Genomic DNA, 21,930 nt, shown 5'->3' with positions numbered 1-21,930 from the left:
TTGTGGGTTCTTTTTTCTGAAAGTGGCTTGTGAAGCCTTTAAATTGTCATGAGTGGCTCCTGTAGCATTATAATTTTATTTAATCAATTACTTAAAATACTGCGAGTGTATTGGATGTTGAGCCACATTGCACTGAATTGCCTCATGTCAGTAGGGCTTTGTTTGTATTTGCCAGGTTTGCACAATGTTTCCTTCTGTGTTTTTTATTGTAGAATACAGTGCATACTGTTTCTTTGTACAGAATAAACACATACATGTTCTATTCAGCTCTGTTAATTTATGTTTTCATTTCAAATGAATTGTTGGTCAACAAATACAATCAGTCTCTAGAATAAAATTATTCATGTCCAAACACTGACAATTAGATCTTAACCTGTAATTGTTTAAAAGGTAGAAGTTGGCAGAGTCCCACTGAACTGCAGTTCTATGTTGAAAACTGATAATCCACTTCTCGTCTGGTTTGTATTCACCTGCTCTCATTTCTTCTTGGCAGCCAGCAGGTTTGGAGCTGACACTTTAACTTTGCCCGGCATGTTTCTGGATAGATCAGCATCCTGCAGCACAAGGTGATATGAGAGAGGACGCAGTTTGAATTGTAACATCAAGAAACCCAAACAATCAACAATCATTAGTTGCATCCCTAATCATGTGGTAATCTCTCAATTATTCACTTATTTGATTTTTTGTTTAGCCTATATACTGTCACTAAATTAGCTGTCTTAAGGGTTTGGGCTGTTTTTCGTTATTTTCTATCATAAAACACAGTTCACCCCCAAAATCAAAAATGCACATTTTTCTTTTGGCCTGTAGTGCTGCTTATCCATCTATACTATTTTGGTGTGAGTTGCTGAGTTTTGGAGATATCGGCGTCAGAGATGTCTGCTTTCTCTCCAAGATAATGGAACTCCATGCACTTGTCCTATGGTGCTCAAAACTCCAGAAAAGACATCTGAAAAACTGAACAGCAATGTCTCTTTCCAGAAATCATGATATGATTGCTCGAAATAATCCACAGAACTTGTTGTGAGCAGTTTCATGTAGGAACTACTTTCTCTCTGCAGTAGGATCTAATAGAACTACTTTAGAATATACTGGAACTATTTACTTTCTAAAAGCAAGAAAGTAGTTCCTACAAGAAACTGCACACAACAAGGTCTGTGGATTATCTTGAGTAACTGACTCATGTTTTTTGGAAAGAGACACTGATTTCAAACTTTTCAAATGCAGTTTGTTGGTGCTTTAAGCGCCCCAAGCAATGCGCCATTTAGTCCCAATATACTGGAGAGAAGACCAACATCTGTACTTCTGATATCTCCAAAACTCTGCAACTTGCACCAAAAGAAAATCTAGATGGATAAACAGCACCACAGACCAGGGGAAAAATATATACTTTTGATTTTGGGGTAAACTGTCCTTTTGAAATGTTACATATAGATTATTTATTAAGAAAAATGCCAGTTTTTATTTACCTTGACGCTGCGGAACAGGTCCCTCTCTCTGGTTGATGCCTCTTTGGCTTTCATAAAGCTGAGAACTGCAGTGCGAGCAGCTGGTAGAAACAAAAATAACATGAATGTCAATTCTAAAAGCACTGTAAAAACATTACACAAAGGCTTAAAGAATATGACAATGGATCACTAATCATACCTTTTCCTTTCTTCTGAGAACCAGGTGTCAGTTTCACCTTGTGTCTGTGGGAAACAAATGACTCATTTAGCCCATGGACTCTTCACTTTTGTCTCTTACATACATAAAATGGTTAATTGTACATACTTGTAGTTGGAGAGGGCGGTGTATGGAGCACAGACTGGCACAGCGAACATGAGCACATCTTCAGCATGAGGCTGGCCGGTCAGAGAGGTGAGCAGGTTCTCTGCTTCCTGAGGCAACACATAGGAAAACTAAAGTTAGACTAATGCACTAAAAAAAACTTACTCCTGGGTCAAAATAAAGCAGAATTAAAAGGCACCTTTAGATCCCTTTTATTTAACCAAAAACAGCTGTTTCTATTGCTTGTCAAAGCCACCAGACTTCATTTACAGAAACATTAATTTCATGATTGTAAAACTTACTTCATTTAGACTTGACCAAAACAAAATAAAATTCCATCTTCATTATTCTCTTCCATCACCAAGTCTTAATTCTCGGCATTAGATGTAAAAATATTCTGGTTTTACACACTGTTTTCTCCCTGCTGCTTCTCTGATGTCCAACTTCCTTCTCACTCCTCAAGATATTTTAACATCTAATGCTGTAAATTAAGGGTTTATCTCGACCAATACTCACTAAGTTTAAGGTATCTATTAAAATAACTCAGGACCAAGTAGTATCAAAACTTTCCCAGTCAAACAATACCTGAATTATAGCCTCTTGTTATCCAGATCTAGAAATAAATGACTATTTGTAAGGTTTTGAAACCAAAACATTGAAATGTATGGCTATAGTACATGCCTGTGGTGTCAGATAAAAAAAATGCATACAATGTGGAAGGATTATTTCAGGAAAAACTGAATATGATACAACAGATGAAGCACCGACTAAAGTATAAAGAAAACGTCTAGGTCGACAACTGCACCTTGTTAAAAAACAGAGTATCAGTATCAGCACTGTACTGGTATTATAATTATAATTTTTTAAATGATACCCAGCCCTAATAAAAACAGCTGTTTATAGTTCAACAAAATGGATCTAACTCCTTAACAAAAGAGACTACCTCTGTAGACTCTTTCCATGAAATTACCAAAGTTACCCTTTAACATTAATTTATCTCTAAAATATTCTTTGAATCATTTAAAAATACACTAAAGAGTGAATACTGATTTATTTCTATTCGACAGCTATTCATCCACAGTTACATATTTATATTAAGAGCTCACCTCTGCTCCAGGGTTGTCCTGGTCCACATCATCCTCCTGAAATAGAGGACAGCATTGACAAAGCACATGTTAAGTATGGATGTATACATTTAATTCATGATTTAAATTTGCAAGTTTTGCAAGACACTGTTACTGACAAGAGTGTCATGTACCTTTTCTTCCTGTTCAGCAGCACCTCCCTCCTCTCCAGGCTGTCTCTCCATCATATCTTCCCCTCCTCCCTGCTCTGGTTTCTTCGCTGTTGTGTCCACATTACGAGGTTTCTGGGTTGGTTTCTGAGGTCCTTGTTTCTTGACAGGTTCGTCTTTCCCCTTCCCCTTCTTTCCTTTCTTCCCCTTATCCTTCTCTTCCTTTGTGGGGCCAGCTGACTAAAGAAGAAAAGCACATGAACTAGTCACTTTGTAGACCCAACCTTCAGTTACCACTTGAATGTTTTTCAGACGTTGTGACAGCACTGTCAATTAAAAAGATATGACTGCATGTCCATATTGTTTGTATTCATCCTCACCCTGAGCAGCTGCATCACGAGCTCCCTGTCCTCTTCATCCTGGTCTTTGTACTTCTCTTTGATCTTCTTTAACTTGTTCTAGTAACAGGGAAGAAATACACACAGGAAAAACAAAGATTAAATTTTCAGATTACAGTGTTCAAAATTGAACCATCAAACTAATTATGACATGTAATTCTTTAGACAAAATGCTATCTAAGATGTTATAGTATAGCATTTGATACTCTCTACATTCATTTTGTTTTATGTGATAAAAAAAATACTATATTTATTCTAAAGTTTTAGCTGTGGATATTATTTTTCTTTTCTAAATTTTATCCCCCATAAATTTGTGAATTTGGAAGATTTTTAAACTTAAAAGCACCATGTAATGAAGTTGTTATGACTTTGTTTTACATTTGTTCACTAAGAAAACAGAACATCTTATCTTACCCTTTGACGTCTCGTCACTGGCTGCTGGGTGGAGCCGCCTCCACCTTTGGATCCCTGATCGACTACTGGCCCACCAGATGAAACCTCAGTCTTCTCTTCTGTGTCACACCCTTCCTGTTTTTGCTTCTTCTTCTTTTCTTCTCTAGTGGCAGAGATAAACACACAGAGTAAAAACGTTTTTTGGGTCTTTGTGGTGTGACCTTAACAGGAAGAAGTACACGGTTAACTGCATGTATTATCTTCCATTCATTCACCTTCTCTGCTTGGCAGTCATGTGTTTCTTCCCCTGTGAGTCTACTTCAGCCTGAAAAGAAAAGAATTAATTAGCATTAATATGAAGTGTTATATGATTTATCATTTTACTGGAAAATGACCCTTCGTCGGGCGGCACGGTGGTGCAGTGGTTAGCACAGCTGCCTCATAGCAAGAAGATCCAGAGTTCAAATCCCCCAGCTGGCTGGAGCAGGGCCCTTCTGTGTGGAGTTTGCATGTTCTCCTTGTGTCTGCGTGGGTTCTCTCCGGGTTCTCTGGCTTCCTCCCACAGTCCAAAGACATGCATGCTAGGTTAATTGGTGACTCTAAATTGCCCGTAGGTGTGAATGTGAGTGTGAGTGGTTCTCTGTCTCTATGTGTCAGCCCTGCGATAAACTGGCGACTTGTCCAGGGTGAACCCCACCTCTCACCCAATGTCAGCTGGGATAGGCTCCAGCAGCCCACGACCCTTACGGAATAAGCGGTTACAGAAAATGAATGAATGACCCTTCGTCAGGCTTCACACTTTGTGCAGTTGAGAAAGTTTGCAAAACCTCAGTCAACTTTCTTCTTTCTTGTTTCCTGTACTCAGATATTCTCTGTGTTCAGCTTGACTTGTGTTGAAAAGGAAACCAAATTTTTTACAATTGTTTAAATATGTTGCTGGGGGAGCTGTAAAATTTAAATATATAGTTGTTTAGTTAGTTAATGTTAAGAAAACGCTAGATAACTAGCTAGCTAATCTATGGCAATCGTTAACTTTTTAGCTAGCGTTTTGCTAACAAGAGCTAATTTCAAAGTGCAGTGAGCAAGTATTGCCGACATTTACTGGCAGAGAATGGAATAAGATTCAGATGTATGATTTCATTAGTGTATAATCACCTGAAAATAAGAATTCTTGTGTTTTTGTTACTATAGAATGAGCTGTTTATAACTGCATACCTCCATGGACACTGCCACGTTTCTACAGTAGCCCAGAATGGACAAATCAAGCACTAGCACAATTCCTTCAAGATGCAAATATATGCAGGTTCCCCCGCACCATCTTCAAAATCTGTTTTTCTTTTCAACATAGACACATGTCTAAATAGAGAAAACAGGAAAGAAGAATTTGAGGTTTAGCAGGGTACCAAGCTCGCTCAACTGTTAGTGGAACACAGAGCAAAAAGGGGCGGGACTTAGGAACAATGTTGGGGCTGACAAAAGTCTACAAAAGTAATATCCTGTATTAAATGGCCATGAAGTAACAGAATTCATTATTAGTAGGGTTACTGCCATTTTATAGTGTCTTATAGTGCTTCTGTGGTTACTTTGGTGAAAGTCACACAAAAGTAGTGTAACACATTACACAGTAATATTGTAAAGTAAGTCGTTACTTTAAAATTAAAGTAACTAGTAACATGTAATTTATTAATTTTTGAAAGCACCTTGCTCAACACTGCTTAAGAAGGGTCGATTGCTGTGATGTATGTGGCTTATGATTGTAATTAATTACCTGAGCGGTCACTTCCTGTTTGAAACCAGGGTTCTGAGCGATCCTGGAAAGAAGGAGGGACAGTTTCATGTTATATCGTCATGAGCTGTGATAGTGTTTGAAGTATCTGCAGTGGTAACATTACCTGCTGGGCTGTAAATGAGAGAGGGAGATGGTCGTATCTGGAAAGCTGAACTCTTCACTGTCTTCATTTTTCATTTCCTCTTCCTGCCCACTGTCCTCCTCTCTCCCCTCCTCTCCCTCTGCCTCCATGTTGTCGTTCTCAGGAACCTCAGCCTGATCTCCAAACGCATCATCATCCCCCTCCGCCTCCTTTTTAATCTTTTCCATCTCTCCATCTCCTCCCTCTCTTTCGTCACCCTGATCTTCATTATTACTGTCGTCACCTGAAACAGGCGACAGAATCAAGTTACAACACCTGAATGCGGTTGTTAAATATAGAGCAAGTTAAGCGTATAATGTTTGTGTGTGCTACCTATCAGCTCCTCTCCCTCCTCCTCCAACAGCTCGGCAGTTCTGGATGTGACCTCCTCCATGTCTTCCTCCACAGTCTTCACCTTTCTTTCCCCTCGGTGCCGAAACACACTCTGCTCATCAACCTGCACAGACACCAGCCAGAAACTTAATTCCTTGAAGATAACAAACAGTTAAAATAGTTCTCACGGTGGTGCTTTACCTTGAAGAGGAATCCAAAGCCCATGATCAAGTAAGAAGGTGGCAAAAAGTTCTTCTTTCCTGGAAAGAAATCAATCAAACGTCAGCTATCTTCACATATTTGACTCTAGTACCTTAAAAAAATATATAAACCTTAAATTTTACCTCTGATCATGAAGCTTCCAGTGGTCAGGTACTCTCCAGTAGGAGCCGTCTTAGACACCTGAAAAAAAAATAATAGATGTAACACCACTAATTAATGAAAAAATAATGCCAACATCTCTATTATATCAGTGTCACAATCTAAATCTAAACACTTATTTTGTTGCTTGACTTGTGTTCTAGTTTTATTTCCCAGTGACTGATAACACACTTGTACGTTAGAGTTACCCTGTGGAGTTTTTCCCTCTTTTAGAATAGAGTACTGCAGAAATGAGTCCTAAAACCTGGAAATTAGTTAGCATATTAGCGTTTCTGGTTCCCTCATCTCTAAGTCAATGGGTTTTTGGTTGGAATCCTAAAATCTGTTTGTGGTTAAGAGATTTAAAAGACTTTCATGTTTTGTTCCACATCATAAAATATCAGCAAATGCCCCCATTCATGAACTTTGAAGCTTTTATGTGTTTTAAAGAAAGTGGTTGCTAACAAGTGGCTGGATAAAACTATGGAGGTTGTCTTTTGGTTGTCTTGGTTTGTTGAAAACAAATATTCTACTTTGTTTTAACCCTAAATCTGGCAGCCACTTTGAACCAGTCAACTGATTTTAAAACTATGGAATGAAGTAAAACACATAATTCCAAGTGTTTTGTCTATTTAAAACAGGCATCTGAAGGATGAATTGGACCAGACTGAAATATTAACAGAAGACAGGCACCAATTTGTCCCACAAAACTAAAAACGGGGAAATGGAAAATCAATATTCAGCATGTGAGAAATAGAAATACATAGCGTGGCATCGCCAGAGTAATTCACAAACGTGGATCAAATGAAAACATGGACGCAGTAGATTCATCCCCCATAATATCGATAACTCACCTGATGATGATGAACCCACCAAGCGCTGGTGATGATCTTTGCATCCCAAGCAGCACTGTAGCACACAGCCATGGTGCCGGCTTCTGTCAGAGTGCGAGGAGGGATGGGGTTGCCTGAAGCAGGAAAAAGGAAAGGCAGAGAAAGAAGGGAAAAGAAACACAAATAGAACAAATGAGTGGAAAATGAACACCAATAAAATAAAGTCAAATAGCCACATGAGAGGCTATATGGTTTACCTGAGGAGTTTTTGATGACACAGCTAGTTGCTCCGTGGAGGTCAGCATGAACATAGATGTCACCTGACAAAGTAAAGGTACACAGGAGGGGATAAACCAGTCCAGTTTTTAAGGTGCATTTAAAATGGTAACAGTGTATGTAGAAGTTTGTTCATTACCTGCCCGGAGGTAGCGCTTGACAATCATCTCGTTCTGCTGCTGATCTCTTCCTGCAATGACGAGATAATTCTCTGAGCTGATGAACCATAAGAACTTCTCAAACCTGTCAAAAGGAGAGAGATGATTGAGAGAATAAAAAACTCCACTGCTACACATGAAAATACTCAAAGTCAAAGTCTGTACAGGTACATTATAGAAACATGCGTCTTACCAGTAGACTTTCCTGGCTTTCTGAATGGTGGTCACAGTCTGAACCTCTTTTAGTGTTTTCTGTGTTTTTTTCTCTGCAGATTTCATCGCCTGGAATGACAAGGAATGATGGACATTTAATAATATATAAAAGAATGATGGCCACTTCTTTTCCTTACATTTCTCCTTGACTTAAACCTGAGTGTACAATATAACAGCTTTCTCACCTTATCTGCCGCTTCAATGGTTTTATGTTCCTTCTTTTCAGCACTGCGTTTGCAGTCATAGTACCTAAAAAAGCACAATGACACTGCTGTAAAAACAACACGTATGACTTTCCCCACAAATGCGCAATTCTATTTCTAAATAGAGATATATGTGTGTATCTACTGACTTTTTGGCATTGCCGTAGGCCGACAAGCCCAGATCCACATCCACCAATATGGGCTTGTTTCTTTGTAACTTCTTGTTCTGTCCTTTGTCTTTATTTTTGTTTTTCTTCCCTTTCTCCTCCACTACACATTTGTTCTCCTCCTCTTCTTCGGCTTCCTCAGAAATGTATGGATTTCTGGAGAAGAAAAAACACACCAAATGACGTAATAAATGAGAAAGTGGTCTGTGGTACTTAAGATTCTGTGTCAGAGATTTTCTCACTTTAAAAGCATGGTGATGTGGTTGGTTTGCAGCTTCAGCTCCTTGATGGCGCAGGCTACAGGGTCCCCAGCAGCTTGTGCTTCTCTGACGATAATGCTAATCTCAGTCCAGTCCACCTGATTGGCCAGTGCACTGCGTACCACCTGCAGTGCCCTCTCCACTATTGGCAGGTTCATCTCCACCAGTTCACCCTTTATTTTGTCAACTTCCTGCAACACGTCAGACAAGATGCAAGTTAATTGAAAATATGGAAAAGCAGGAGCCATTGTGTGCAGTGTTTACAGCAGACAAAGCTAAAATTAGCCAGTAAAGCCAACTTGTGCTTGGTGTAAGGCCTCCAGTCTCTGCTCATGGTCCCTCTTGACATTTTCCAGCTTCTTCAGAGCCTGTTTCTCCTGCTGCAAGGCCTTCATGTCGATCTTCTGACTCTCCATCTTGGAGAAGAACTCATCCACTGCCTGAGTGAAAGGATCGCAACTGATTGATACCACATTATTGCAAAAAGTAGGAACTCACATTTTAATGGAGAAAGGATCAATATTCTTTCCCAAATAATGAATCGAGAAATAAAACCATGTAAGCAACCATGCTAATGTTTACCTTATCAAAACTATCAAACTCCAGATAGGGGCTCTTTGCATGCTGGGCAAAGAGGAATGGGTGGAATTCATCATATCTGTAAGTGTGACACCATTACACCATATCAATAACCAGTTGAAAAAAGCATATATTGTATTCTCCATTGGGACAGACATGCATTAAACAAAGTAGAACATACGTGAGCAGTTCTTCACTGGGTTTGCCAGGAGTTAAGCTTGGTTTCTTCTCACTCTTTTGAATGATGTAACCCTTGAGTTACACAGAACAGAGTGTGTGAATATAACAGATCTAGTAGAAGATCCAAAAGTACTTTCCCTTAAATATAATAAAAAATGCTTGTGAAAGCCCTCTTACTTTGCCACTGAAGTTCTCAGTCTTTGCCATATATGTTTCTGCAATCTGTAGTGCTTCCAAAATTTTAGGAGCAACTGGAAAAGCAATGCATTTATACATTTATACAATGCGTTTACAGAATAACAGCATTAAAAAGTAAAATCTAAAACTGGTTTGTTATTGCAACTAACTATAGTCCAACTGCTCTACTGTACCTTGGGCGGCATCAGTTTGGTTGTCAACTTTGACAGAGCCTGGCAGTCCTGCCTCTATCAAACTGTGTTCGATCAAAGTGGCTCCATAGGCTGTTTTAAAGAACACAAAGCATGGCCATACTGATTATTTACATTGATAAAAAACACAAAATACAAAAAAACAAGTTATATGTATGCACTTTAGTTGAACAATTCAGAACTGGCTGCCTGGTTACTTACGAAGGTGAGGGTTCAGGACTCTTTTCACTTGATCCCCATTCTGTGCTTGGCCAAGGATTTCAGTGAGTCTACATAAAAAAACAACAAGAGAGAATTAGTTTTCACTGATAAAGAAATAATATGTTTACTGACATTCAGATTATGGCCATTTGGTCCACAAACTCATCAAGCATATGTAAAGATGTGGCTACCGCTCCAAACTGATGAGGGGTTCAGGGGGTCGGGCACTCTCCACAGGGTACCGCTCCCTCACAGCGATCTTAACGTCCTCTGCTTCTGCTGTACGAAACCGAAGCAGGTTCAGGATGGTGTATTCATGGTCTGCAAGAATGACGTTCCCCTGAAGACGGATATGGACAGACCATCACATACACCAAGACGTGCATCAGTGTCATGATACAATATGATAAGAACAGCAGGGGTAGTAGCGTGTTGTGTTTAAGTTTGATGTGCACATCTCAGTGTTTTCTCACCCTGTCATACAGCTCAATAATCAAGTGGTAGGCAGCTTCATCTGAGCCAAACTGGATGTCAACAATTCTGTCAATCCCAAGCTGTTTAACCTGGGTCAAACGCCGTGTCTTCAGGTGTTTCCGACACTATGGAGAAAGTTGGTTGAAACATTAAATTTCATCAATTCTGATCCATAAATAAACAATTGCAGCCCTGACAAGGGAATTGTTGAAAAAAGTAAAATATATTAACATAATTATGAGATTTTAAGAATAGGATCAACATGTCAAATTGTCTGGTTGATGTTCTTCATACTGGACTTAAAGGAAACAAGGGTTTATATGGAGGTTTCAGTGAAATCTGACTTGAATGACATTTCAAAATATTATACAAGGCTACAATACAGTTAAAATTATACATTTTTTTAGTTGGTCAATCTTACCCAATAAACAACAAGATGTTCTTACTTTCATTGCAAAGCCCGAAGGCATCATGTTCTTGGGCCATTCGAAGTCTGTGGAGTGAATACGAGTCCCAGACTCAACCAAGAGAACAGCTTTGCTGTCAGGCCTGAGACAACAATATAACACCAAATTATACACAAGCACTAAAAGTGCAGAAAATCAGAATTACTCAAGTTTAAGTACTTCTACCTACTACATTTCATAGGTAAATACCACACTTTTTTTTACTATAGAGGCCCAATATGTTTTTTTAACCTGCTTTTCATGGCCAGTACTAGTTAGATAATTTCACATTTTTGTATTTTGAAAAGTTCATACAGTCTGTAGTTTTTGTAAAGCTGAGGGTAAGGAAGAAGAAGAAAGAAAATAATGCTGTATAAAAGTCTCATTATCTGACAATAATTTACTGGCCCTGGTATTTATCATGCATCCCTAATTGAAAGTGGAGCATTAAATAATCCTTTACCAATTACACAAAAGGGAAACTGACAGTATTACACCCGCAAAGGGGTAGCAAAATAGAATCAATAAAGCAATAAATAATAAATAAGTGAACAAATAAATAGGTGAACATAAAAGTCTAGAAAATATATTTACTTACATTGAGGCACTCATACTTTAATTGAGTACTTCCATTTCATAATACTTCACATTGCATTTCAAGGCAAATACTGTACTTTCTATTTCACATTTACATCATATACTTTCACATAGAGATTTTACATACAAAACAGGTGAGCGAATAAAATATGCATTGTTATATATTAAACTATCTAAATGACTGAAATAAGCTAAACTACAGCTTAACTGTTGATGTAATCATCAGTGATATAAAATAATGTATAATCATTTAAAACTGACAGAGGCACTGCTGTATGATACAAACTTTTACTTTAAGATATTTTCAATCACATTAGTGGTAATAGACTCTAGTATTCTCAATAATGAATGCATTACTTTCAATTGTAATGGAATATTTCATATCGTGGCACTTTGCTTACGAACTTCATGCCATATAACTCAGACAGTTTTGCAGGCAAGTTTCCAAATTGTTCTTACTTTTGCAGACGGATGAGATACGTCTTATTGTCGATATCATACACGTTGTTTACTCTCATGCCGATGTAGCTGTGAAGGCATAAGGCAAAATAAGTGAATGTATGCATGATCAACATCTGGAGACAAATCCACATAAACGATGGTTAACTTTGTTAGCTTAGCAGCCCGGCTAAAGGCAACAACACACATATCACTTACTTGGCATTGATTTCGGCAATAACTGCCCTGATATCCACAGTGGTAAATCTGGTTTTCATGGTGACTAAACGTCTGACTACAACCAGAAAAAGAAAGGTTAAGAGGGAGGCAAATAATTCATACTTCTAGTGCAACATCAGCAAGGAAAACATGCAGAGCACTTCTGGACATGCGCACGCAGGATATTTTTACGGAAGCCGACGTGGAGCAAAAAGGAGCAGGTCCACGCCTTTTAGAAACGTTAGAGAAAAGAAGGCATTGATTGTGTATGGGATGCACTAACCTTCTGCTATGGCATGAATGCAGTGGAGCTGTGCTTTTGAAGAGACTATTTAGATATTATTAAGCTCATGGTAGGGTCTTTAGTTTTAAATGTGCACTCATGATGCACTACTCAAACTGGCTTATTGGCGTAAAAAACAGGGCAACCCTTCGAAATGCATGCAAAACACCACCTAATACCGACTGGAACAATAAGGGAAATGTTGTGGACGTGCAGAATAACAATCCGCTGCCTAATGAGAAGACATCCGAGCAGATGGTCACCACCCACCTCTGGAAAAAAGGTAAGGAGGTGAATTTTGCAGCTGCAAAAGGCAATGTCGCGTTAAATATTAGGGCCCGCAGCCAATAATTCCGCTTGACTGGCATATTTTCTTATATGGCAGGCTATATTCTACCGTTCTGGTGCTTTTAATTCGGAATATTTTGAGCCGTGCGGCCAGAGAGAGTCAAACAGTCAGCCTGAGTTTCTAGTTTCCTCCTCAGGTCAGAGTGGAGGGCGAAGGCGTGCTCCGTTACCAAGGCGACGGTCAGCTAACAGTCAGGGCTTGCTAGCGGGGCTAGGCTAGCAACTGTTAGACGAGTTTCGTGTCCTTTTTGACACCTCGACGAAGAAAAGAAAACACATTTTCAACCATCGTACTGACATGTACTGTCCAGATACGTGTATTATGGATGCTCGACTTACATGCGGCGGCTAAGACTGAAAGAAATGCATTGTAAGTTGTTAACGGCTGAGAAGAGTGATGACAGGTCTGACGGGCGGTCGCTGAGGTTTCTCATCAAAGATTTTTGTCTGATGTTTGCTAGCTGTTTTAACCGTTAGGAGAAGCTAGCTGTTGCTTCATTGTGTCTGTGGGCAAACAACTACACACATACACATTTATCATCATGTTTTTCGCTCCATTTTTTCGCGTAGTTTTAATCATACTACTTTAGTCGATGTTACTGAATATGGTGACCCATGTGAACAAAAATGTGTCAGACACCTGACCTTACCTGTCATTAACCGGTTTGTCTGTCGTGTGGAGGTCTGGCAGTATAACGATGAAGTGGGTAAATGCAAATAATAGAACAGCTAGCTTAGAACAGTCTGGTAAGTTTAGAAAATTATATACTTTATACTAATACTTATATACTAATACTGTAATGCCACCTTTAATACCAGGAAAAGACAGCACTTATGCCATATTACAATATAACAATATCCAAAATCTATCATGATATCTAGTCTCTTATCACGATACAATATAATTGCCCAGCCCTATCTTTTAAGTAATTTTCCAAGCAAAAAAATACAAAAATAGGTGAACCTAAATCTAAACCTGAACCTAAATCTGTGCTCCTTTCTTTAACCAAAATTTACCAAGAAAAGAATCAAGAGATAATTAAAAGGATTGTTGCAGCTAGGCATCTGCACATATGGTAAAAAAAAAAAAAAAAAAATCAAAAATTGTGATTATTTTGACAGATGTTACAGTCAGAATATGATTCACGATTAGTGAGAATTATAATTTTTGAATAATTATTTTCATTTTTACTGAAAAAAATTAAAACCACAATGGTGCGATGTTGTTGGTGTCTGTACCAAACAAACATGTTTTCCTGCATTTAGAGATCAACAAATTGAGAAAATAATTGGCAGATTAATCAACAATGGAAATAATCCTCAGTTGCAGCTGTATTGATTAGTGTGTGTGTGTGTGTGTGTGTATATATATATATATATATGTGTGTATGTATATATGTGTGTATGTATATATGTGTGTATGTATATATGTATATATATGTATATATACACACACATATTTTTTTTTTTAGCAAAAATGCCAAATACACATTTGCTTGTCTCAATACTATTAAAATATGTTGCTTTCTTTAGTCTTCTATGATAGTAAAATGAATTTCTTTAGGTTTTGGACTATTGGTCGAAAAAAACAGCATTTGAACATTGCAACTTGGTTGTAGTTCTTAATAAAATAAAATAAATTTTCTGATATATTGTAGAACAAAATATTATTTGAGTACATAATTGGCAAACAAATTGATAATAAAAATAATAATTAGTTGTAGCCCTATATGAATGCAGGGTTTCCAGCTGTGAATTTGAAAATCATGATTCTCTATTCCAATAAAATCATCATGGGCTCAATGTTCAAACACAGGATTTCCCTATGAATTACGCAGACTTTTTCTGCTGTTCAGCTACTCACAAATTTTTACTGATATTCAATAGTAATATTATGGGAGTGTGCACAAAATGTTCCCTCTTTTAAGTCTTATCTTTGTTTTTAATTGATATGCAGGCTACAGAATAATCAAGAAAATTGGGGAGGGCACATTCTCAGAGGTGGTGAAGACTCAGAGCCTTAAAGATGGCAAGTTCTACGCATGTAAAACCATGAAGCAGACAATTAACAGGTATGCATCCCTTTTGCAATGTACCCTACTCTGCTGTGTACTGTACGGACCCAGGTAATTTGAGTCAGCAGCTTGACACCCCCTGTGCCTTAAGTATCCTATTAGATGTCAGCTGACTCCACCTTTGACCTGTGGTGGTGAGGTTACAGTAAATGTCAGTGCTTGAAATGTGAGTTGTCTGTGCACTGGTTTTCAATATGGCTGTGTTCCTTAAATCTGTGCAACCATTTATCTTGTTAAATTGTTATATATGCATTGTGTTACTGGCACATAAAGCTATGAAGATGATATTGCCCCTTTGTTCCTCATTCTCACTACACAATTTTCCAGCTAAGCAGATATGCACATTGATAATACATTTAACTATATTATATGTATAAATGTGTGCAATGAAATGTGCAAGAGTCACCTGTTTTCTGTCATGAAGTCTGGAGCAGGCCAACAACCTGCGGGAAGTCCAGGCAATGAAGAGGCTCAGCCCACATGCAAATATTATCCAGCTACATGAGCTGATTTTGTGAGTACTGGAGAGTTGTCTATTATGAAGTTATTGTATTGCCTCAAGTTTCATGTCTCATCTTGTTAATCTAATACAATGTTTCAGTGACAAAGAAACTGGAACTGTGTCTCTGATTTGTGAGCTGATGGAGATGAACATCTATGAGTTCATACAAGGTAAGTCTGCAAGTATGACAAGTGGAAAAATAAATTATTATGAGAGTGAACTGGACCTGGAAAGATGCATGCCTTCAGATCGTTCTGCCAGGCTTTGGGTGAGTTAAGGGGCTGATACTGGTTCTTCATTCCTTGCAGGAAGGGAAACGCCGCTGCCTGACCATACAGTAAAGAACTACATGTACCAGCTTTGCAAGTCACTTGAACATATGCACAGGTATTTATGAAAGTGCTTCAGCTTACATGAAATGGTAAAATAAAGCACACTAAAGGCAGAGTTCAGATTATTCGAAGTGGGATTGTATGAGGTACTTATCCAGAGTCAGGGTATTGCCCATAGTAGATGGCGGTTGGCCATCGCCCCCTGAGTATGGAGCCAGAAGTGTGCTGTGGACAGTGTCAGCAGCAAAACTTAAGTTTGCCAACTAAAAACTCAATATCAGTTTAAGTGTATGCTATGTTTAGAATATTTTCACTACTTAACCTTGTTGTTAGAGAGCCTTTTCTGACAGGACACCATTGGTGATAAAAAGGCGGTTTCCTGCTTGAAAAGGCTGTCTCATAATAAGCTAAAGCACTGTAAATATTCTAAATATACCATAGACTAAAACTGACCTTGATGTTTTTTAGGTGGCCCTTTTTTAAGTGGTTAAAATATGTTTTGCTGCTGACTCTGTCCACAGAAGATCACTGTTAATCTCCCTGTACTGGTATTCCTGCTGTGTCTACCGCTATCTACAGTAGGTAGTACTTCAAATAATCCAAACTAGCCCTTTAAGTATGTTGAGATCGTTTACCCAACAACCTCCCTGTTCCTCTTCTTCTTTACAGCTGTGGGATCTTTCACAGAGATGTGAAGCCAGAAAACATTCTCATCAAAGTGAGACGCATCTTTATCACAAATTGATAAATGGTGGTGATCTGGTTCTGAGTCATACACATTTTATAAATTGTTATTTTTGCAGCAAAATGGTCTGAAGCTTGGCGACTTTGGCTCATGTCGAAGTGTGTACTCCAAGCCCCCACACACAGAGTACATCTCCACCCGCTGGTACAGAGCCCCAGAGTGCCTCCTCACTGACGGCTACTACAGCTTAAAGATGGACATGTGGAGTGCTGGTTGTGTCTTCTTTGAGATCATGAGGTACCTCTGCAGGGGAAGGGCACAACATTGGCACACCTGTCTGCCATCACAGGCTTAAACAAATGTCAAACAAATGCTATGTAAATTGATTTGTTGTGGCAGTCAGGTTGGTTTGTACCCATGTCTTTCAGTTTGAATCCTCTCTTCCCTGGAACCAATGAGCTGGATCAGGTTTCCAAGATCCACGATGTGTTGGGAACACCAGATCAAAGCATCCTCCAAAAGTTCAAGCAGTAGGCGTTCCTCATATATGTTGTCTTTATTAAAGAAGATGTACACATAAAATTGTGAGTATCTAGACTTATCGTCGTTTTCAATGTTTGGCAGGTCCAGAGCGATGCATTTCAACTTCCCCCCTAAAAAAGGCACCGGCATCTCACGGTTAATCCCCAACTGCCCGGCTCCAGCACTGTCACTGCTCTATCAGCTGCTCGCCTATGACCCCGATGAACGCATCACTGCAGAAACAGCCCTGAGGCACACATATTTTAGGGAAATCAGGTAGACCATGCAAATAGGAAGCAATTCATGGCTTTGTAACTTTTGAATCAAATTTGCATGTCATAAATCGCTAGGCTCATTGGTGAAACAAACTGTGGAAGACTTTAATTTTATATAATAATTTCCAGTCATTTGGAATGAAGTCTTGCCTTTTCCTCCCAGGCTGGCAGAGAAGAAAGCCGAGAGTCTTCACAGACTTTCTGGGACTATGGATGGAGTAATGAGTAGTGGGATGCACAACTCCATAGACCACATCTGGCGCCCTATCAGACTAGGAAAACAGCTGAGGGGAAGACACACAAGACAAGCACCTTTAATGAGTGTAAATCTAATCTCTGTTAAAAAATCTGTATTTTTCCTTTTACCTGTAGTGCTATTTATCCATCTAGATTGTTTTGGTGAGCTGCAGAGTTTTGGAGATGTTGGCCATAGAGATGTCTGCTTTCTCTCAAATATAATGGAACTAAATGGCACTTGATTTGTGGTACTAAAAAATGAAAAACTCAACAGCAGTCTCTTTCTAGAAATCATGATCCAGTTACCCAAGATAATCTACAGACCTTGTTGTGAGCAGTTATGTGTAGGAACTATTTTTTTAATAAATGTAAAATATATGACTTGTTTGTAAACAGATATTATTGGTTGGAAAGCATATATCACACGTTAATCATTTAAAAGATAATTTTACAAGCAATTTTATTTATTTTCTTATTGTTGAAATTCCAGCATTCCGAGACATTACATTATACGATTCTTTGTAAAACTCTACTGTAGTTAATTTTTTTTAAGTGTGTTGATTAAATGGCATATTTATAACAATACATTACACAGTAATGTTTTCAAATCTCCAGTCGGCTTTAAGCTGAATTTATAACTCTATGAAATCTGTGCTATGGCTTTTCTAAGTTCTCAGTTCCATGACTCCAACCATGATTGTGTTATCAAAGAAACCATAGGACCCTATGTTAATGCTGACATCAATCTGTCAGTGGCTCATGCCAGGCCCATGTCAAAATATACTTGGCACCGGGCCTAACTACTTTGCTGGAGGCAGACATCTCTACAGCTGATATGTTCAAAACTATGCAACTCACACCAGAAGAGACTATATGGATAAATGCAACTACATGTAAGAGGAAAAACATTTTGATGTTGAGGTGAATGATCCCTTGAAAGTCAACTTTCGTGAAATGTCTGATATGAATACACCTGGTAAGACCTGATGCTTTCTCCCTCCTCAGCACAACATGAAGCATGTAGCAGACCCGCTCATCAGGCGCAACATCCCTCATTATCCTGCAGAGCTGCCCAAACTCAACGTGGTTGTACCAGGACCACAGATCTCCGTCCCAGTATCCACTATGCCTGCATTCTCTGTCACCCACCGAGGCACACTGCCAGCCATCACGTCAAAAAAGTGCCAGGCCCGGCTGGCAAAGGTAGACACAGGAGAACACAGAACACAGACATCAGGCTTTTTACATTTTTGAATCCCCAAAATATCACTGTGAAATTAAGTAAAACACAGCTGACAGATTTGTTTCAAGTGTCAGATGTTTTAAAAATGATCATTATGTTGTACTGACAAAAAAAAAAAGATGAACACCAAACCAAACAAGTGCCTTGGTTGTAGTGTTCATAAGGGCTTTGATTTGGCATTCAGGCTACATTTCCTGTCTCCACAGCCCCGGGATGAGTCACACCACGCAGCTTTCAAGACCTACTACATGCCACCTCTGGATCGGAAGCATGGAGGCTACTGAGAGCCAAAACCACTTCAGTGTTTCAGTAAAAAATGGTCTCTTAAAACAAGACAGACCTGATAAACAGATTGTTGAGAGGACAATGTTTGGACAGGCCTGATGTTGAAATCTGTGAAAACAATTCAATGAAGACCGCCAAGCCTGTCAACTTACCAGTTCTGACTGTGTAACCCTTAATGGAATGATGAAACTCAATGTGATCTCCACAAACACAATACTAAGAGTCTGTCGTCTTATGTTGGATTGAGAGTGTGTAGTTTAGTTATGGCCTCAGTTTTACTTGACACAGTCAAGTGTTACATGTTTACAACTGTTTAGAAATTGACTTCAATCTGAGCCTAAACACAAGCTGAGCAATAAGATATTTGACAAGTGAGCAGCCACTGGAACATGGTCAATGCCTTTAAAAAGTAGTCACACTCCAAGTAGGACTGTTATGGGGGATGTGTTATTTTACAACTTTGAATCCTATATGCCTAAATGAGGAAGGAAAATACTTTACTGTCAAAGTAAACACAAATCTCTACAAATGGATGTAAATTCCAGGGACAGTTTGTAACAGAGAAGAGCACCAGCACTGAAGCTGAGCAATGTACTGATGTGGGCAGGGTCAGCAGCAAAATTTTAGCCACTTAAAAAGGTCCATCTAAAAAAAAAAAAATCAATATCAGTTTAAGTGTAAACTAGATTTAGAATATTTTCACAGCTTTACTCTGCTATGAGTCTTATTTGACAGGAAACTGTCGTTGTATAAGCCAAATATTGCTCTCTCCAAACCAACAAAACCATAGGTGAAATGAGTAAAAGTAATTTTACCACACAGAACAGAGTGTCTGGTGTTCCCTCGCTGCCTCAATGGTGAGGTGGTGGTGGTGAATCCACACTACCCTCTTAAAACAACAAAGTCATACAATAACGCAAACAGATTGAGGCAGTGGTAAAAAAAAAAAACAATTCCTGTGTTCTGTGAGGTAAAATTACTGATTTTTACTGTGTAGTTTGGTTCATTTAGCTTGCATAACATCAAATATTTTGTACTATCCCAGCAAGTACAAGAAGTGTATAAGTTGAATGAGAATACCTGTACATAATAGCAGTGTCAGTGTGACATGTAGGATAAATAAGGAAGATCCAACAGCTGGTTAGTCAATGTTCTAGTAAAAACTACATCATGAAGATAAAGGAACATTTTAATCAAATCTCCAATAAGGAAACTGAAATGCATCATTCTGCGACAGGATAGGATTGAAATTACATTAGAGTGTGTAAATGTCCTGGAGTCCAAGCCTAAATCAATTTAAGCATTTGTGGGTGGACTTGAAAGTTGATATTGCAGTCTTGCAAAGAAGACTAAACCTACCAAATAAAGAGATTTTTCAATACTACACATAGTGGCTTTAATTGATCAGCTGTGATTTAAAGTTGTAGAGCAATTAACATGAAGAACAAGGGTGGGGTTGACTACTTTAGATAGGTACTGTATACTTGTGATAATGTCTTTTAGTAGCTGTGAATGAACTGATTTGTAGGGCAACAGTCTTCCTGTACAAAGGCAAACATCAAGAGCATTCACATTAAGTGCTTCACAATTATTCAAAGCCACAATACTGTCTTTGGAGAACAGTCTAAAGGCACATTAATCCAAATGTAATGTACATAAATAGCCACCTGCTGCAGGCAACAAAACAGAGTTTGAACTGTTAATGAATAAAAAAGACTTTCAATTTAGATCAGTTCTGTATGTGAAAACATCTGTATCTGCAGATGGGCCTTAAAAAAAGTCCTTTGTTTTAAAATGTAGCTTGACCAGTACCCTCATACCTCCATTTGTGGCTTAAAAATGTACCATTTCATTCAGAGCTGTGAGCTCATTAAAACAGACTGTGACTCAGTCTGCACTTTATTGTGTTGGTTATTGTGATGCATTATCAAAGTAAAAAAAGTGAAGTCTCGTTTGTATGTTCTTATTAACCTGCACTGAAAATACTTAAAATATCGTTGACACAAAAATGTTAAGAGACTAATGAACTGATGACCTGGACTGGAGTCTATCAACAGCACTACTAAATACCCACATACATTTGTTTTAAGCTAAAAAAATATTTGGGGTTTTATTAACTCATGAAAAATAAAGTTTAAATGTAAAATGTTATGTCTGTCTAGTGCGGAGGTCACTGGACTCTTCAAGGCCTTTTTCACCAACATGGAACTGGCCCCATTCTACTTAGTGCAACTAATTTGAAACCATTCTGAGCATTTACACCGAAACCAAATTTGTTTTGAACCTGAAAAGTTCATTCCCAAAAAAAAAAAACACCAATGATTCCGCTCAAAACTAGTGGTTCACTAGATAGATAGACAAGTTTTCAAAAATCTTGAACGTAACCAGATCAAGACCCAGAGCTAATTTGGTGGAAAGGAGCCTTTCATGGCACCAACAAGAATTGGTTGTCATATCACACACAAAAAAAATAAAGGCACTTGAATACTGTGGTAGTGTCAAAAGGGAAAGACCCATCGGTTGAATCTCAAAATTGTTACATTAATTCTTTCATTCAGCTTTTGTTAAATTTATAGGGATGCACCAGTTTATTAGCAGAACACTTTTATCGGCTGATCATCAAAGAAGATGACATTCAATGACGCCAGTGGCAGATGTTTATGTTGTGTTGTTTTTTTGCAGTTGGACAACAATCGCCACTGGCTGGACACAACTATGATATGCCTTAAAAGGGCAATATGTTACATATTTGTTTCCCTGGAATAAAATGGGGAATAAATAACAAAAACAAAATAAACTACATCAGTATTGAACAAATTGGTATTTTAAACATTGGTATTTGCCCATAACGTCACAACTGGTGCACTCCATTAAAGTTCCTTTATGGAGAACACTGGAGGATAGTTCCATGTTTTCTTTAAGCATGTTTTGTTACTGAGGCATTAAAAGAGCTTGTATCAAGTTGAGGAGTCTTTTGAGATTCAATCGTCGTCTGCAAGACTTCCTGAGCTTCATAGACATCCATACTCCACAGCTCCTTTTGTGCAGCTCTGTGACAATGTAAGCAATTTCCACACCAGAGAAAACACAATACATGTGACAAAAGAGAACA

The 21,930-nt window shown here is 38.4% G+C and overlaps 2 protein-coding genes across 2 annotated transcripts; one reads left to right on the top strand and one right to left on the bottom strand.

Annotated features, from left to right (window-relative positions):
• Positions 1 to 189: 189 nt before the first annotated feature.
• On the bottom strand, positions 190 to 12,199 carry nemf (nuclear export mediator factor). Its single transcript, XM_084742894.1, has 32 exons — positions 12,032 to 12,199; positions 11,834 to 11,902; positions 10,778 to 10,880; positions 10,331 to 10,456; positions 10,049 to 10,197; positions 9,858 to 9,925; positions 9,639 to 9,728; positions 9,445 to 9,518; positions 9,269 to 9,339; positions 9,091 to 9,166; positions 8,808 to 8,948; positions 8,491 to 8,699; positions 8,231 to 8,404; positions 8,064 to 8,127; positions 7,859 to 7,947; positions 7,647 to 7,750; positions 7,489 to 7,551; positions 7,253 to 7,365; positions 6,383 to 6,440; positions 6,240 to 6,298; positions 6,039 to 6,162; positions 5,688 to 5,949; positions 5,564 to 5,606; positions 4,071 to 4,120; positions 3,817 to 3,958; positions 3,385 to 3,462; positions 3,029 to 3,244; positions 2,877 to 2,912; positions 1,774 to 1,880; positions 1,648 to 1,691; positions 1,470 to 1,549; positions 190 to 554 (listed from the first exon to the last, which is right to left on the bottom strand). The coding sequence occupies exons 1-32, from the start codon at positions 12,088 to 12,090 to the stop codon at positions 477 to 479; spliced, it is 3,219 nt and encodes a 1,072-aa protein (XP_084599020.1). The 5' UTR covers positions 12,091 to 12,199; the 3' UTR covers positions 190 to 476.
• Positions 12,200 to 12,275: 76 nt separating this feature from the next.
• On the top strand, positions 12,276 to 19,668 carry mok (MOK protein kinase). The gene is made up of 12 exons (XM_084742895.1): positions 12,276 to 12,597; positions 14,620 to 14,734; positions 15,162 to 15,251; positions 15,339 to 15,409; positions 15,548 to 15,626; positions 16,241 to 16,289; positions 16,375 to 16,553; positions 16,685 to 16,786; positions 16,881 to 17,054; positions 17,217 to 17,376; positions 18,296 to 18,493; positions 18,740 to 19,668. Exons 1-12 carry the CDS (start codon positions 12,414 to 12,416, stop codon positions 18,815 to 18,817), a joined length of 1,479 nt encoding a protein of 492 aa, XP_084599021.1. The 5' UTR covers positions 12,276 to 12,413; the 3' UTR covers positions 18,818 to 19,668.
• Positions 19,669 to 21,930: the final 2,262 nt, after the last annotated feature.

Source organism: Lutjanus erythropterus, chromosome 18, assembly GCF_056507025.1.
Source record: "Lutjanus erythropterus isolate fLutEry1 chromosome 18, fLutEry1.hap2, whole genome shotgun sequence".
In the NCBI taxonomy this organism is placed as follows: domain Eukaryota; kingdom Metazoa; phylum Chordata; class Actinopteri; order Lutjaniformes; family Lutjanidae; genus Lutjanus; species Lutjanus erythropterus.
Note: the sequence above shows the minus strand (reverse complement) of the source record. Positions and strands in the feature narration are given on the sequence as shown.

What these genes read in the sequence shown, in the direction of transcription:
- nemf (XM_084742894.1), bottom strand. Translation starts at nt 12,090, where the DNA reads ATGAAAACCAGATTTACCACTGTGGATATCAGGGCAGTTATTGCCGAA. An exon ending in AAAGCCAGGAAAGTCTACTG is followed by an intron (nt 7,751 to 7,858) that starts GTAAGACGCATG and finishes TCCTTTTGACAG; the next exon opens with GTTTGAGAAGTTCTTATGGT. An exon ending in GGAGGGAGAGGAGCTGATAG is followed by an intron (nt 5,950 to 6,038) that starts GTAGCACACACA and finishes CGCCTGTTTCAG; the next exon opens with GTGACGACAGTAATAATGAA.
- mok (XM_084742895.1), top strand. Translation starts at nt 12,414, where the DNA reads ATGATGCACTACTCAAACTGGCTTATTGGCGTAAAAAACAGGGCAACC. An exon ending in ATGAAGCAGACAATTAACAG is followed by an intron (nt 14,735 to 15,161) that starts GTATGCATCCCT and finishes TCTGTCATGAAG; the next exon opens with TCTGGAGCAGGCCAACAACC. An exon ending in GCCAGGCCCGGCTGGCAAAG is followed by an intron (nt 18,494 to 18,739) that starts GTAGACACAGGA and finishes CTGTCTCCACAG; the next exon opens with CCCCGGGATGAGTCACACCA.